At 42.8% G+C, this 17,231-nt stretch overlaps 1 protein-coding gene across 2 annotated transcripts in view; it reads left to right on the forward strand.

The window, feature by feature from the left end:
* Cenpe (centromere protein E) overlaps positions 1 to 17,231 on the forward strand; it is a 57,069-nt gene extending 39,838 nt beyond the window's left edge. The window contains exons 38-46 of one of the 2 annotated variants that reach the window (XM_038311470.1): positions 1,281 to 1,478; positions 2,413 to 2,616; positions 3,913 to 4,140; positions 5,303 to 5,488; positions 9,332 to 9,444; positions 10,842 to 10,939; positions 11,958 to 12,138; positions 14,271 to 14,557; positions 17,063 to 17,231. In XM_038311470.1, the coding sequence (XP_038167398.1) occupies positions 1,281 to 1,478; positions 2,413 to 2,616; positions 3,913 to 4,140; positions 5,303 to 5,488; positions 9,332 to 9,444; positions 10,842 to 10,939; positions 11,958 to 12,138; positions 14,271 to 14,557; positions 17,063 to 17,157 (1,590 nt within the window). In that variant the 3' untranslated portion in view covers positions 17,158 to 17,231. The remainder of the gene's footprint in view (positions 1 to 1,280; positions 1,479 to 2,412; positions 2,617 to 3,912; positions 4,141 to 5,302; positions 5,489 to 9,331; positions 9,445 to 10,841; positions 10,940 to 11,957; positions 12,139 to 14,270; positions 14,558 to 17,062) is intronic. The other variant, XM_038311468.1, reaches the window with a different exon arrangement.

A 17,231-nucleotide genomic window follows, 5' to 3' on the forward strand; every position in this document is an offset into this window, starting at 1 on the left:
CAATCATAGAGGTACGGACAACATGTTATGTGATAGTTTTCCTGAGGACATGTAACACAGGTCTGTTCACCCCAGACAGGGAATCCATGACAGACCAAAGTCACAATTGTACCAATATCCAACTTAGTAAACCAATGAGTTAATTGGGGTTACAGTTTAGAGGGGTTACTCGGGGATGACTCAGAACCACAACATTGGCCCACCCAAGAGGGGTGATGACTCAGGAAAGCTGCATCCCTGGAGCCTCCTGCTCAACATGGAGGTGGTTTAGTAATCTAAGGAAGCCCTCAGCAGCATGGCTGCCCGGAGTCAGTCAGTTACTCCAGCAGTTAATTACTGCTTCTATAGCCCTAGTGAGGCTCCTTATGAATCACGGAACTTCCCAGGGTGTATAAAATGTCTTTACTTGATAATCCTCTCATAGAGTATGACGGTCAGATACCCAAGATTTGTGAGGTTGGGGACCATTGTAGCATTAAAATTATCATTAACATAAGGCCAGACATCTAAATGTGCTTAACAAAGAAATCTTGAAGCATGTGACTTGATGGATGGGTGGGTGGGAGGAGTTAATCAAACAAGATTGTTAGGAGAATATTTTGAAAATACAAAATGGGACTGGAGAGAAGGCTTAGCAGTTAAGAACATTTACTGTTTCTTCACAGAACCCAAATTCAGCTTTTAACACCCAGGTCAAAGCAGCTCACAACACCTGGAACTCTGGCTCCAGGGCTCTGAAGGTCTCTTCTGTACCCTGTGGACACCTACTACACTCATGTGCACACACCCACACATATACATGTAATTTTATATAAAATGAATTTTTTTTTAATCTCAAATGTCTGACAGCAGATTGGCAGTTTAACCAAAAGTTATGTAATAAGTCTGGAGAGAGATCTCGGTGTTGAGACCCTGGCTGCTCTTCCAGAGGACCCAGTGGTCTCCCAACACCCGGCTGTGACTCAGCCACCCAGAGCTGCAGTCCTCGGGGAGCCATGGACACGTGTTTATTCACACACATGAACATTAGGAAAAGCAGAGCTCATAGAAAGTGACATTTTAAAACCACTCAATATGAGGAAGCCATAGGAGGTCAGACAAGGAAGCGGCAGTCTGGAAGAGGTGCTCTCCCCGTGGGCAGGGAAGGAGACTGTGGATGCAGAGTGCTTCCTGCGTCGTCGTCGTCTCCCACAGCATAAACAGTAAACCAGAGGCCTCGCCATCGCAGGCACTGAAAATCCCCTGAGTACAGTGTCTCTCTCCATTTTATCTTCTCCAAGTACGTGCTGAGCCACATTACAAAGATAAAGGAAGAGCAACACGAGTTCATCAATAAATTTGAAGTGGCTTTTATCCAGGAAGTGGAAAAGCAGAATGAACTGTGGACTAAAATACAGAGCTTTCAACATGCTTATGATCTTCCATCCAAAGACTTAGAGAACCTCAGACTGAGCCAGGATATGGACCTCCATATTGAGGTATACTTTTCTTTTAATTTAATTTCGTTTTACATTCCAACTACAGTTCTCCCTTCCACCCCTCGGCCAGTCCCCCTTACCTTTCCCCCAGCCCTACCCCCATCCACTCTTCCCAACAGGTAAGGGGAGTCAACACAGTCTGGCACATTAATTTGGGTCAATACCAAGCTCCTCCCCCTTGCATTAAGGCTGAGCATGGCACCATAAGGAATGGGCTCCAACAAGGCAGCTCATGCACCAGGGATACTACTGTCGGGGGCCCTTCAGATAGTCCAAGCTTCACAGCTGTCTCCCACACATGGAGGGCCTAGTTCAGTCCCATGGAGGCTCCACAGCTGTTGGGTAAGAGTTCATGAGTTCATGGTTCAGCTGTCTCTGTAGATTTCTCCATCATGATCTTGACCTCCTTTGAAGTATACTTTTTTTAATGGCTTTAATATGATTTAAAGCCTTTTTTAAATAGATACCTTTGTATTTATTTGAAATGACTAGTAACTCACAGAATGATAGCTGACTGGACGACCCTTTAGACGCTATCAGACCTGCATAGACAGAAAATAGATTTAATGTCAGCAAGTGAGAACTTAGAGAATTTTAGGTTCCCCAATGCTTTCTTGCACCCGTAACTGAAAGTCAGAATCTTCCCTGTATCAATACCATAAGGACTTTCTTGTTCTCCCAGCAATGTTGGAACTGGCTGCAGTTCCTAACACACATGTAAGACCTGCCATGTACATAGAAAGTCATGTAGAGTATATTACCAACATTCTCTTATGCAAGTAATCAGAATAAAGGTTTAAATTAGAATTCATTTACTTTAATGTGCTAATAAGTAGAATACAGTAAGTATTTCTCCCCTTTATGATATTCTTATAGTTTATATGTTATTTGGATGAAATCGTTCATATACTTTGTTACCTATTTTTTCACACAGGAAATTCTCAAGGACTTTTCAGAAAATGACTTCCCCACCATCAAAACTGAATTCCAGCAAGTACTAAGTAATAGGAAAGAAATGACTCGGTTTCTGAAAAAGTGGCTGAATACTCCTTTTGATACAGAGCAGCTTAAAAGTGGCATCCAAGAGGAAAACAACAGCGTTAGCCAGATGAATAACTTCTACAATACCAAAATAACCGTGAGTACACTTGCTCATCATTCAGGCTCTTTTATACTTTGCCTTTTCTCCTCATTTCTAAAAGGCTTAGACTGGCTTATATTTCTTTAATTTATATGTCAGGGCTCTGTGAACATTTTGATTATATAAATTTTTTTTCTATTATGCTTCTTCAGGATCATTAAACCAGTTTGTGCTTGGAAGGTGGCAGGCTGTTCGCATGTGATACCGAGTTCCCACTCGGGAGATTTTGTCTCTCCTCCCTAGTCTCTTCTTACTCTCCGCTCAGTGCTCGTGAGGGTAGAGCCATTGCCCCAGTGGCCTCAGGGAGACTGAGATGTATCTCTGCTATGGCTGTGGGCAGCCGCTGTGGCAAAGCCACAGACGATTCTGACTGGGCGCATCCGGGGCCTTGTGAGCATTCACCTCGGCAGCCTCACACCACCTGCTGCAGTCCCGGACTGCGAGTCCCGTCCCAGAGGTGCCAATTGTAGCTTTGCTTTGATGTGTGTCAGTATTGTTCTCAGTTAATTTAATGGAAAAATTACCTATTAATACAGAGAACTCTCATATATTCCATCCCTAGAGATAACCTCTCCTATTACCAAGATCCTGTACTAAAATGGCACATCTGACCAGTCGTGAATTTCTAGCTCACATCTGGTATTGAACATCCCGTCAGCTTCTTACTGTATTATGACATTCCCTTCAAACCCATGAAAGCCAGTCTTCGGTGGAAAAGAGAACAGTGAGAATATAAGATTTATAGATTAATAGTAAAAATAAGTAAATTGGAGCAGGAGAAATGGCTCAGCCATTAAGAGCACTAGATACTCTTCCAGATGACCTGTTTCAGTTCCCAGCACTCCACATGGTGGCTCACAGCTGTCTGTAACTCCAGTTCCAGGGGACCTAATGGCCTCTTCTGATGTCCATGAGCACCAGACACACACACACACAGCGCACAGGCAAACATACAGGGAAAACATCCCAGCACATAGAAAAGGGGGTTGAGATCAGTAAGTCATTTTCTTTGGGCTGAGGTTTGGAATGAAATGGGGAAAGTAGGTAATTGTTAGGGTTCCTGCGTGCACTCTGCTGTCATGACTTTGGCCTGCATAGTTCTTCAGTCCCCTTCTGTGTTCCTCTAAACCTAATGAAGTGAGTCCCCTTACAGATCTCGTCCAGCCCCTACTTCTAGCCACACCATTCTTAACGTCCGACATGCGTGCACTGACCTGGAATTCCACTGTTTTTCTTACTGTGATTGCAATGCATCGGTTATTTTAAACTGTGGTGGTCTCTTTCTGTTCATAGGCCATGATAAACAAATTCACAGACTTTGAGGAAGGAAATGCCACAAGATCCAAAGAATTGGAACATTACCTGAAATCGCTGAAAGAGAAAACTGAACAACTATCTAGAGACTGCCAGACTTTGACCACCTCCCAGGCCGCTGCCCATGCTTATCCTACTACACACCCTTTCCCACGGGATAGCAAAAGTCCTCATGCTGCATCAGTCAGTGACCAACTAGCATCAGAGGTACGAACTTCCCGGCGTTTAGAGCAAATATGTAGCTTTAGTGTAACCACTAAATATGAATACACTGTTGTACAGATATGTGATGAGTTGGACTTTTGCATATGGTTGTACAGTAGTTACCATTCAACTAATAATGAAACTTGGTATCATGTGAGGTCTTTCCTGTGAGTTAGGAAACAGAAGTAAGCCCTAGTTTAAGAACTATATGCAGGTTATGCGGGGTAGTTTATCGCCATGTGTGGTATTGCAACAGGATGCTGTAAGTTTCCTAAAGTGTATGAATTTCAGCTAAACTATAATGTATGTGGAAAACAAGCTTAGAGAAAATAGCAGTTTAGCTTACCTTTAGCTATTGTCTTGAATATTGACTATTATTATCGTAAAAAGCTAAGAGGCTCAAAGTATAGCAGAATTGTTAGGCAAACTAACGTGTGTAAGAATCAGTATCATTTGAACAACCCAGGGAGACTGTTAGCTGCCTTTGCTTGGGAATTTTTAGCAACAGCAAATATGCTGCTGTGTTTTGTTACAATGCAAAATGTCTTAGTAGGAAACCAAAAGTCAATTATAACCTATCATTTTTACCAAAATAAATACTTAATATACAACATCAACCATTGGCCTGATATATGCCATTTGAAACTAGAAGATCACAGATTTTCCTCCAAGTATAACTGGATGTTCATTGGGTATGGTTGACCATTTTTATAAATTTTATACTTACTTATTCTTGCTCTGAGGTTTTTCTAGGGGTGAGGAGATACCCAAAATGTTTTTCTAGTCCTTGGTGAGGATCTGGGGAGGTTTTATTTTCATTATGGTTTTAAGGGTTTTTTCATATATTTCACCCTTAAATGACTTTAGAAAGTCCAAATGCCCTTTATTTAGAAGACGATCGACTACTGAATGTGCTGGTTAGTGTGCCGTGTGAAGCTGTGCACACTAACCAGCTGACAGGTTATAATGTGAAATTTTGGCATTCTTTTAATATGTGAAGTATCATTTTCTGAAAGGACTTGTACTTGGATAAATTAAGCAGTTTTAACCTCTCATTATTGGTTGATCCAATCTGTGAAAGCTCAATACGCAGCTACAGATGATCATTCTTGTCTCATATAACATACTGTGCCTTTGCCCTGTGCATTTGTGCTTTCTCTAACAGAAAATTCAGGAGCTGGAAACCTCTTTACAAGAAGCTAAAGAAAGTGCCATTCATAAGGAAGGTCAGATTGCAAAGATGCAGAAAGAACTGGCAATGTCTAAGGACTTGGTAGCAAAACTCCAGAGCGAAGTTCATGAGTCAAACAAATGCCTTGAAAACACAAAAGCCACACTACAGATGCTTCAGGTAGGTCAGGCCAGGTTCATAAATAAAAGCGTTCAGCCTGTTGGGCTTAGCAAATATTCAGATGCTCTATTCCCCCTCTTACCACAGCCTCCCCATAACACCTATGTAAGAGCTCAGACTTCAAAAGGAAGTGGCAAAATGAAATGTAGTAGTGTATTTGCATGTAAAATCCTGATTATTTTTAATATACTGGAAAAAAGAATTTCAAAGTAGAATAAGCAGCACATTTTGTCAAAACTCAGTTTAGACTGCCTCAGGCATCAGGGATAGTTCAGGCTAGCAGAATTAGCCTGGGTGTTGTACCAGGATATGATTTTGTTCCATCCTGAAGAGAGATCCATAAACTTTTTTCATAGTTTGACTTTTTAAAATTGTTTCTTTGAATCATATTTTTAAATCTGTAGTTTCCAAAAGTACTTACTTCTATTTCCAAGTATATTAATTTCCAAGGATATTAATTTTATCCTCTGCATACATTCATCTAGGGTAATAGAATGTTAACTGAAAAAGAAAGAACGTAATTTGAATACAATCGTGGAAATTTCTTCTTGTATCATTACAAATTGCTCAGATGAGATAGAAATGAATGTGTTTAAAATCTGAACTGTACTAGACCTTTGTAGCCATCCTGTGCAGTTGCCTTTTCAGAGATTATAAAGACCACAAAAACTAAAGTAAAATGCTTGAGCCTTAACAAAAAGTAAGAACATGTGGAAAGAATGAATTATGATTGAAAATGGGCCGTAAAACAAGAAGCTCACCATGTCCCAGCTGGAATGAAGCTGTGGGGATTGTTCCGGAGTCATTTCCTCGTTTCTCTCTTTTTAGATGTTTAATATTTTTAGCTGAGGAGAGGGGAGGGGATTAATGCGGGTGCCTTAGGTGGCCAGAGCCACTGATGTCCTGGAGCAGGAGGTACAGGAGCCTGTGAGCTGCCTGATGTAAGTGCCGGGAAGAACAGATGAGCCATTAACTGCCGAGCCGCCTCCCGGCCCCTTCCGTTATTAATTTCTAAATCTAGTGTGGTGCGGGTCAGAAGCACAGAGGGCTGTTTGTCTAGTGTAGGAATAGTTAACAGAATCACCCAGTCTTATATTTTGGTCATGAGCCTAGGCTTTAACCCCTGAGCCATCTCTTCAGCCCCAGGATCGACAAGGCTTATTAGTTGGAACTCCTGCTTCAGGCTTCCTAATTACTACCACTGACCACTTGAAGGCTGGTGGGTTTCGCGAGCGTGACTGTGGCCACGCAGAGTTCTTCCTGTTGCTCATTTCTGAATCAGCTTTTCCAGTTTTCATTTCCCCGGGGCAAGAACTGTTTAGATGCTGTCTTTGTATCATAGCCAAAGACTATCTGAAACTTCTACACTTTGGGCATATGTTGAAATTTTCTTGTTGGTTTGTTTGAACTTTTAAAACAGTATATAGTCAAACAGATCAGTGAGATAGAACAGAGAGCCTAAAAACAGACACTCAAAAGCGGCAATGCGATCTTTGAGAAAAGGACATCCTCAGTGGAGAGGATGATCCATCAAATATTGATACTGGACACCTGGACATTTCATAAGCCAGGAGTGGCAGCGCACATTATAACAGAATAATGAAAATAACACAGGAGAAAGCACATGTCACCTTAGTCTAGGCAATGACTCTTTACACAGAATGAAACACAGATAGATCAGACTCTTATCACTGTCCGGAGTTCTGTTCTCCAAAGACTCGGCCAGAAGAACACAGACAGGGAAAACTATATTTTATCTGATAAATCCCAAAATACAAGAAGTAGGAGGAAGAAGAGAAAAAGAAAAAAGAAACAGCTCTTATAACAGAAAGGAAATCAAACAATTTGATATGAAATGAGCAAAACTTAGAATGAACTGCACACCCTCAAAAGATCCATGGGCGCACTCTGGGTGTCTATGCAGTGTTACTAAAACCCTCAAAAGATCCGTGGGCGCACTCTGGGTGTCTATGCAGTGTTACTAAAACCCTCAAAAGATCCATGGGCGCACTCTGGGTGTCTATGCAGTGTTACTAAAACCCTCAAAAGATCCATGGGCGCACTCTGGGTGTCTATGCAGTGTTACTAAAACCCTCAAAAGATCCATGGGCGCACTCTGGGTGTCTATGCAGTGTTACTAAAACGTAACGAGAGGGCTAAGGATGAAGCACAGTTGAGAGTGTGCTTTCCTGGCTAGCTGGAAGCCCTGGGTTCCATCCCTAGCATTTCTTAACATAGGCTTGGTGTCACAAGCCTATAATCCCAGCACATGGAAAATGAGATGGGATTCGGGAGTTCAAAGCTGTCTTCAGCTACATAGCAAGTCCTAGATCACCCTGGGACAGAAGGAACATATCACGATTAGTAAAAGACTAGACATGGCAAACCTATAGGCAATATCATACTTGAAGGAAAAAACGCTCCAGCCATTCCCACTAAGATCAGAGACAGGTGTCGTCTCTCTCCACTGCTGTTCAGTATAGTACGTGCATATGAGCTAAAGTAATAAGAAGGAAAGAAAGGGGATGTGAATAGAAGAAGAAGTCACTAAGTATCCCTCAAGCTGATGATGTGAGTCTATACACAAAAGACCCCAAGGACTCCATAAAATCTCGGAACTTATAGACACCTTTGATAAAGTCATGGGATACAAAATTAGCACAAATCAATTGCCTTCCTATATAACCGAGCTCACAGTAGCTACCCACAAATGAACGTGGGATTAAAGCTCATCAAGAATATGAAAGATCCTGTTTATAAAAAACTGGATGGTGATGGGGGAGACGAAGTGAGTCGTGGAAAGACACAACAGCTAAGTGAAAGCCATCTGAGAAGGGTCCCTGCCTTCTAGAAAGACTTCAGATACGTACTCCGGGGAAGACAAAACCAGGGAACAGTAAAATGATTAGAGTTTGCCAGGAATGGGGAAGGAGAGAGAAAAAAGTACAACATGGGTAATCTAAAGAACATAAAAGCAATAGCATCAGGGCCGGGGTGGGGCAGACCTTTAGTGCCAGTGCTCAGAGACATGCAGGGTTTGCTGTGCTTTCAGTTTTTCTGTAAACCTAAATGAAACTCTGAAAATAGTCAAGAGCGTGCAAAGTGGCTCGGTTGGTAAGGATGCTTGCCAGAGTCTGATCCCCAGAATCCGCAGGGTGGAAGGAGGGAAGGGCTGTGCAGGTTGCCCTGTGGCCTGCACCTGCAAGCCACGGCACATGTGTGTGCACCCCACAAAGAAGGAAATGGAGAAAACATTCAAGTATAGTCACCGTTTTTTAAAAGATACATGTCTTTGCAGACATGTAGGGTTATATGTACTCCAAGTCAAAATAAATATATTCGTTTCACTGAACTGTCCTGATAGAAAACGCAAGGAATTCTGTGGCTCGGGCTTCCATCAGCTCTGTGCCCGCACTGCCGCTCTTCTTCCTTCTGCCCAGTGTCCTGGGTTTATTGGTTCCATTTTGTCTTTTATGTGCATGAGTGTTTTCCCAGCGTGTGTGTCTGCACCAGCGCTTGCCTGGTGCTGGTGCACCGAGGGTGCTGGAGGTCAAGCCGGGGTCCTCCGCAAGGACATCTGCGCTCTTAACCACTGAGCCCTTGTGCCAGCCCCATCTCATTTCTTTCAACTCTTCTGTTTCATCTGCTAAACTATGTCACATTGTTCATTGGGAAGAATATTTTCTTGAAGAAACAGTATTTGCTTACACATAGTTTCAGATAAACTTCATGTCTGATACTGGGATACACCTTCATTATCTTTCATGAAAGGCAACCAAAAACTTTGGGGAGCTGGCAAAACAGAACTGATCATTGTTTTTCTTTATTTTTCTTCTGTGACAGGACAAAGTTGCTTTAGGAGCTGTGCCTTATAAGGAAGAAATTGAGGATCTCAAAATGCAGCTGGTGAAAATTGACCTAGAAAAGAAGGAAAATGCCAAGGAATTTGAGAAGGAGTAAGTCTGTCTGTCTTTGCCTTTGTTGAACGTGGCTTTAGTCACATAGCACGTCTTTATAACTCCACAAGTATCTTTGCATTTCTTTACTTTTTAGAAAGTAATTTGTAAAAATATTTTTTATATTTAAAAAATGTGTAAGCACCCTTAGGTTTTAAGCTCATTAAATTGTAATTGCATATGCAAATTATTAAATAATTAGACAGTTCTGGCTGTGGTTTAGCTTGTGGTAAGGTTCTTGCCTAACATACACAAGGACCTTGTTTCAGTCCCCAGTGCTGAAGAAACCAAGCATGATTCCACTCATTTAGCAGGGTGTCTTTGATGATTCTGCCTCGATTGATAGCTGAATAAAAACTTAAAGGTCATCCTGCAGAGGGAATATTGAGAGCCTTTGCTTTTCTAAGTGTGCATGAGTGTTTTCTTTTAGTATTTAGGACAGTACAGCATATCTTTTTACCAACTTACCTGTGTATCCTGTTACACACAATAGCATACCTGTAAAATACAGTCAGCATATATTTTCATAGTTTTTGGTTTTTTGAGACAGGTTTCTTTGTGTATCCCTGGCTGTCCTAGAACTCATTTTGTAAACAAGGCTGGCTGGCCTCAAACCCAGAGGTCCACTTGTTTAGTGGGACTGAAGGTCTATGCCACAATGCTTAGCTCTGTTTTCATAGTTTTTAAGGAGTGTAATTTTTTTAAAGATTTATTTATATATTATGTATGCAGTGTTTTGCCTGCATGTATGCCTGCAGGCCTGAGGAGGGCACCAGATCTCATTACAGATGGTTGTGAACCACCAAGTGGTTGCTGGGAATTAAACTCTGAAGAACAGCCAGTGCTCTTAACCTCTGAGCCATCTCTCCAGCTCAAGAACAGTATAAGTTTTAAGACAGGCTTATAGTTTACTGTTTCTGATTATTCTTGAACTGCTGACTGACAGTTATAAAGTAGCTCTTCCTCTGGGGAGCAGGGCAGAGTCTGACCTTCCGCTCCTCTGCTGACATCATCTGCAGTGAGGATTTGCTGTCCTGGCAGGATGGGAATTGGTGTTCTGATTTTGTTGTTGTTGTGTTCCTTTTCACTCCCTGGCGAGTTTCTGTTTGTGTCACCCCGTGGTGAGAGCTCATGGTTTTGTTCAGTGTGTAACTAATGCCTGTTCTATTTCTAGACGTTTAAATGAGTCAGGTTCTCGGTAGTAAAGCCACAGTGTTCCTATAATTGAACAGGATAGCTGGGGGCAGCCATGAGAGCTGAGCCGTATTCCAGGGGCTGCCCTGCCCCTGCCCCTGCCCCTGCCCAAGAGTGTTACATCAGTGTGGCATATCAAATCAGAAAGTCCTCTATAAAATCACTTGGACCCTTATATATTTTCTCTGTTTTATTCTTGTTAGAATTCTTTCTACAAAAGCCACTGTTGACCATCAGAAAGAAGTGATAAGGCTGCTGAGGGAAAACCTCAGAAGAAACCAACAGGCCCAGGATACCTCAAGTAAGTTGAAAAAGGCAGATTTTTTTCTCTTATAAAATACATCCCCACTGCAGTTTCCTCTCCCTCCATTCCTTCGAGTTCCCTGCCACTACCACCTCTCACCCCCAGATCCACCCCTCCTCTTCCTTCAAACGTGAGCAGGCCTCCCAAGGACATCAGCTGAACATGGCATAAAAGTCATCATAAGACTAGGTACACACCCTCCTATGGAGGCTGGACCAGTCAACCCAGTAGGAGGAAAAGAGGCACAAGGGAAAGAGTCAGAGACACTCCCAGTCCCACTGTTAGGAGTCCCCAAAGAACACCAAGCTATGGTCTATTTGTGGGACTCCTAACAGTGGGAGCAGGGTGGTCTCTGGTCTTTGGCTGACTCTTGGGAACCTATTCCTCATACGGGTTGCCTTGTTCAGCCTTAACATGAATGATAAAAATGTACATCACTAATCTCCTAAGATATCCTCTCTGTCTCTTTAATGAACTTTGGTAACCTAATGAATTGTTCAGATAAATAACACCTCCACTTTTATACAGTTTGTCCACAATACTGTCAATTCTACTCCCATCTGAAGGTGTATTTAGTTAAGATGTGGAGCACTTGCAATGTACTGAGTGACTTTGGGGCAGTCTCTGCCTGACCTGCAGCAAGGTAGCCGGTGAGGAGAATGTGAATCAACTCAGAATGGCTCTGACTGTAAAAGGCTGCTGTTGCCCAGCTTGAGTGGAGGGTGCAGGGAAGGGAAGAATGGTGGTCAGGTAGACTGGGGAGAAACAGAAAATCAGAGGTAATGTCCAGGAAATGGTTTTTTAGTGGCTTGCTGCAGTTTTAATATTTCTTTTTGAACATCAGAGCTAATTAAGATTATCTGCCTGGCTAGACAGGGCAGCACAGGGCCTAATTCCAGCATTCAGGAGGATCAGTACCAGTTCAAGGCTAGCCTGGGCAACACAGAAACACCTACTGTTTTTTGTTTTCTTACAAAAGAAAGAGTATCAACCTGTGTGTGTTTGTCTCTCTCAGTTATATCAGAGCCGAGCTCTCAGCTTTCCAGTAAACCCTTAACCTGTGGAGGTGGCAGCGGGATTGTACAAAACACAAAAGCTCTTATTCTGAAAAGTGAATATGTAAGGATGGAAAATGAAATTTCTAAGCTAAAGCAGCAAAATGAACAGCTAATAAAGCAAAAGAATCAATTATTAAGGTAAGTTCTAAGCCCAGGTGTGGAGGTGCGTGCCTTTAATCTGAGCACTCTGGAAGCAGAGGCAGACAGATCTCTGAGTTCAAAGCCAGCCTGGTCTACATAGTAATTACGTTCCTAGACAGCCAGGGCTACCTAATAGAGAGAACCTGTCTCAAAAAACATAAGAAAACAAACGAACAAAAAGCCAAATAAACAAAAAAGGCAAGTTTTGTTTGCATGACATATCTTGCTTATGGCTACATATATTGGTATTATTTGCATATTTTCTACAGTTGTCAACCTTCCACTAATTTGGGAGATGGCAATTTTTAGAGATTGTGTAATAAATGCTTATGTTAAAAGAAATGGGAATAGCCAGGCAGTGATGGCATATGCCTTTAATTCCAACACTCAGGAGGCAGGGACAAGCAGATCTCTGAGTTTGAGGTCAGCCTGGTCTGCAGAGCGAGTTCCAGGACAGCCAGGGTTACACAGAGAAACCCTGTCAAGGGAAAAAGAAAATTAAATGGGAATATACTGGCTCCATTTCACGAGTGCTATTCATTAACTGTGCACACTTGTGCATGTGGGGCCAGAGGTCAGTGTGAGTGTCTCACTCAGGTACTTCTCTAGCGTGGTTGAGACCAGGCTGCTCACTGGTTCAGCTAACCTGGCTGACCAGCTCACCCCAGAGAATTTCGTACCTCTACCTCCCCAGCACACATTCAAATTTGTACTGTGCTGGTTTTTTTACTCAGATTCTAGGAATTAAACTTAAGTACTTTACCCACTAAACCATCTTCCCAGCTGTTCTGAACTATTTTTAACTAGGTCAAGAACCAGGAAATGAAGAACGCTGAGAGAACAGCTGTCGCAGTAGGTGAAGCTGTGGCCCATAGAGGATCAGAGTCCATTATTGTCCCTATTTACAGACAAATGTAAAGCGTTGCATTCGTTGGCTTCTTCTACCATACAAGAGTAGAATTTCTGTGCTGAACACTCTCCTAGTGGCCCAGAAGAAAACCACACATAAGTGAGTGTGAAGGGCTAGCGGAAGAGCTCAATGGCGGATGCTCGCCCAGCAAGCACAAGGCCTTGGCTTCCATCCGCAGCACCACAGACACGAGTAAAATATCCAGGGCAAATGGCTTAGCAACTAAATAATCTTTTACGTAGAGTAACATTAAGCAAAAACAAAGGACCAAACATTGTATGACTACAGTCCAAGAACTCAAGAGGCAAAGATAGGAAACTCACAAGGCCAAGGCCATTAGAACTTACTGAGACCCTGTCTAAGCAAAAACAAAAAGCAGCTGTGGGTTATTTAAATTACATTTTGAAGGTGGAATCCGGTCGTGTATTGATTCAGGGAGGTGGAGAAGTAGCAACCAGAAAAGTAAAGAGAAATTAGGATAGATAAAAATATACTTCTGTAAAGGTTCAATAAACATTCTATAAACCTAATTACAGCAGCACATAAACCACTCTGGATGGTATGGATTCATTAAAAAAAAAAGAAAAAAACAAGTTAAGCTTTGAATTTAAAAAAAAAATTTCTCAAAACTTCATAATCAAAAATTTTACTTTACGCTGGCCAGTGGTGACACATGCCATTAATTCTAGCACTTGGGAGGTAGACACAAACAGATCACTGTGAGTTCTAGGTCAGCCTGGTCTACAGAGTGAGTTCCAGAATAGCCTGGGAAACACAGAGAAACCCTGTCAAAAAAAAAAAAAAAAAAAAAAAAAAAAAAAGAACAAACCAATTTTACTTTAATTATTCAATTTATGTAGCGCCTTTTTACTTCTGAACCATGGAAGTATCCAGACGGAAAGTGTTAGGGTGAGATTAAAGGGCAAATGATGGAACAAAATGGCACATTTCATGGAGATATTGTAGTGGGCTCTTTTTAAGTTTTTTCCGTGTCCACATTTAAGAACTGAGTTGTCAGCCGGGCGGTGGTGGCGCACGCCTTTAATCCCAGCACTCGGGAGGCAGAGGCAGGCGGATCTCTGTGAGTTCGAGGCCAGCCTGGTCTGTAAGAGCTAGTTCCAGGATAGCCAGGGCTGTTACACAGAGAAACTCTGTCTCAAAAAAACAAAAAGAAGAAGAATAAGAACTGAATCGTCCTATCTTTCTGCTTCCATTTAAGTGCTAAGTCTCAGCTCTCCAAGGAGTTTAAAGCCTGGAAGGAAAGGACCCTTGCAAGAGACACCTACAGAGAAGCAGCTCATGAGACCTTGCCAAAGTCCCCGAAAGTGACTGGGACAGAGTCTAAAAGGAGACAGAACACACCTTCTCAATGCAGGGAACGGAATTTCCAGGACCCTGTGCCAAAAGACTCACCAAAATCTTGGTTTTTTGATAACCGGTCAAAGTCTCTACCAGCACCTCCTCCGATTCGCTATTTTGATAACTCCAGTTTAGGACTCTGCCCAGGTAGGTAATGCATAGGTTGCTGGGTATTCCTGGGGATACTGGGTGGGATTCTCTGCACCGCTTCTGCTGAGCTGTGAGTCAGTTCCGTCAGAACTCATGTTCCTGTTGTCTTGGTTACTTCACAGTTACATGGTGTTTTCCAGACTTGCCGTTCACTGTGTTCCCTTGCCTCTTGCTGTCATTGTTACAATTACAAAAGCACCACATCTGACTTCACCCACTCACGTCTGTGCTCAGAGTCAGACAACTAAATGTTCTGTGCGATGCATGTTTTTGTCGTCCACTTTTATCTGTGAGAGATTCATCCCGGGACCTCCAGAGGACTCTAAAATCCTAAATAACATAAAATCCTGTTTACTGGGAGGAGTTTTTTGTTGTTGTTTTGTTTTGGTTTGTTTGTTTGGTGTTCATAGAGATTATAGTAAAATTTTCCCTTTTCACTTAAAAGAATTTTTATACCTCCACGTTCACATGTTCACATTACCAACATCACTAGTGCTAGTCACAGACTGTTAAATCAGCATATAAGCTCTACCATAGTGTGATAATCCATCCACCCACTGAGATGACGCTGATGGGCAGGTAGTGTCTGTCCACAGTGGACAGGGGTGGGATGGATGGAGGGAGATTTCCACTCCTCCTAGCAGCACACGGTGTCACATTTTGTTGTTGCTGAGAGGTGGTATTTGGTTTGGGGTTTTTTGTTTCTAGACAGCTTTACTTTGTAACCCAAGCTAGTCTTGGATTTGCAGCAGTTCTGCCTCCCAATTGCTTTGGTAGCTACCAAACAATATAGTATTTTTTAAGAACTTCAACTCAGAATTTGAGAGGTAGTTCAGCAGTTGTGAACACTTGCTGCTCTTGCAAGAAGACCAGGTTCCGTTCCCAGCACCCTGATGGCAGCTCACTGCTGTGTATCTCTGAGCACAGGGCACCAGGTATGAGAGTGGTGCATACACATGCATACAGACAAATGCTCGTACATGTAAAATGAAAGGGAATACTTCCTAGCCTCCTCTTTAACCCCTGTTGTTAAATATACATACAAGTAATAAACCGCAGCCTGCTCAGCCCATCTACTGTCGCCTGCCTCTGTCTTTCGAGAGCTTAGAGATCCAGTCAGGGAGCTCATCTCTGGACAAGACCAATTCTCCCTCTCAGAAGTTAGTAATTACTTTTAGCTCCTCAGAAATTTGGTAGGGCCCTGTGAGACCGAATGTTAGCTATTGTTGAAATGTTCAGTGTTGACAGGGGTTTCTGTCCCACCCAGTCCAAAGAAACACACAGAGGCCTACGTTAATTATAAACTGGTTGGCCTATTAGCTCAGGCTCTCTTATTAACCAACTCTTACATCTTAAATTACCCCATAATTCTTGTCTGTGTTAGCCACATGGCTTGGTACCTTTGGTCAGTGAGGCATTTTCATCTTGCTTCCTCTGCATCTGGGTGACAACTGCAGACTGAGCCTTTCCTCGTCCCAGAATTCTCCTGGTTGCCCTACCTATACTTCCTGCCTGGCTACTGGCCAATCAGCATTTTATTAAACCAGTATAAATGACAAATCTTTACAGAGTCCTGTTGTCCCCAGCAGTACGGGCCTTGCTTAGGGAGCCATGTTGAGATTTCATGGGTGTGGCTTCCCTGTCATAGCTTAAAGGCACAGCCTCACAGTGGCTTTCCTGGTCCTTTGGCTCTTACAGTTGTTGCCACCCCATCTCTCCTGAGCCATAGGTGTAGGAGTTGTGCTGTCGATGGACCTGCTGAGGCTGTTGTTCTCTGCATCTGACAAGACGTAGCTTTCTGTAACAGTCCCATTCTGCTGTGAGCACTCCTCTGATGAGGCGTGAGCCCTCCCTACCTGTGTGTATAAGAATACGAATTTAGAGTGCAGTTAGGTAATATGGCTTAGGGACATAGTGGTAGTAGGCTCTCCTCTTGGGTCTGTCATCTCTCCAGCATGAATAGCTGTCTAGGCTTAAACTACCAGGAATGGTTTCTCCTGCTCAGCAGGCCTTAAATCCAATTAGATAGCTGTTATTAGCCCCACGATAAAAATGCCACTATTTAGCCACTGTGGCTATATTGCAGATATAGTCATTGAGGTTTGTAGGCTTTAGAGCTGGGTAGGACTACCAAATATGCCTCTCCCTTGAAAGCTTGAAGAGCACTTTCTAATACTATGAGAGCCACTCCTGGAATGAGGCCAACACACTCTCTTCCCCTAAAAATGGAATAAAGGAAAATCAGATGTAGTTCATGTTGAGTTCATACTGTGAAGATGCCTTTGTCAGTCCTTAGTTCTAGGCAGAGAGGATCATTTCCCAACAGTTCACCTTCACACAGAGTGGGGCATTGAGCTCTGACGGGAAGATGCACCTACTTCTTCACCAAACACACGCCAATCAGCCTGCCTTAAACATCAGCTCTAATGTCCTTTCTGCCTCCTGATGTGCTTGCTTCTGTGAATTCGCATAGGGCTAATTTGTTTTTATTTCCTTTGTCAGAGGAACCAGCTGCAGAAGTAGAGAATGTGGATCCCAAGGCAGACTTCCGTCAGCCCTCCTTGGGGAAAGATGTGCCTGAGTGCAAAATGCAGTAGCCGGCCGACCCACCCATAGCATCCTTCAGAGTGGCCTTCTTCGTGTGTCTGCCCTGACCTGACAGTGATGTAAT

The sequence above is a fragment of the Arvicola amphibius genome, chromosome 14, assembly GCF_903992535.2.
Source record: "Arvicola amphibius chromosome 14, mArvAmp1.2, whole genome shotgun sequence".
NCBI classification, from domain to species: domain Eukaryota; kingdom Metazoa; phylum Chordata; class Mammalia; order Rodentia; family Cricetidae; genus Arvicola; species Arvicola amphibius.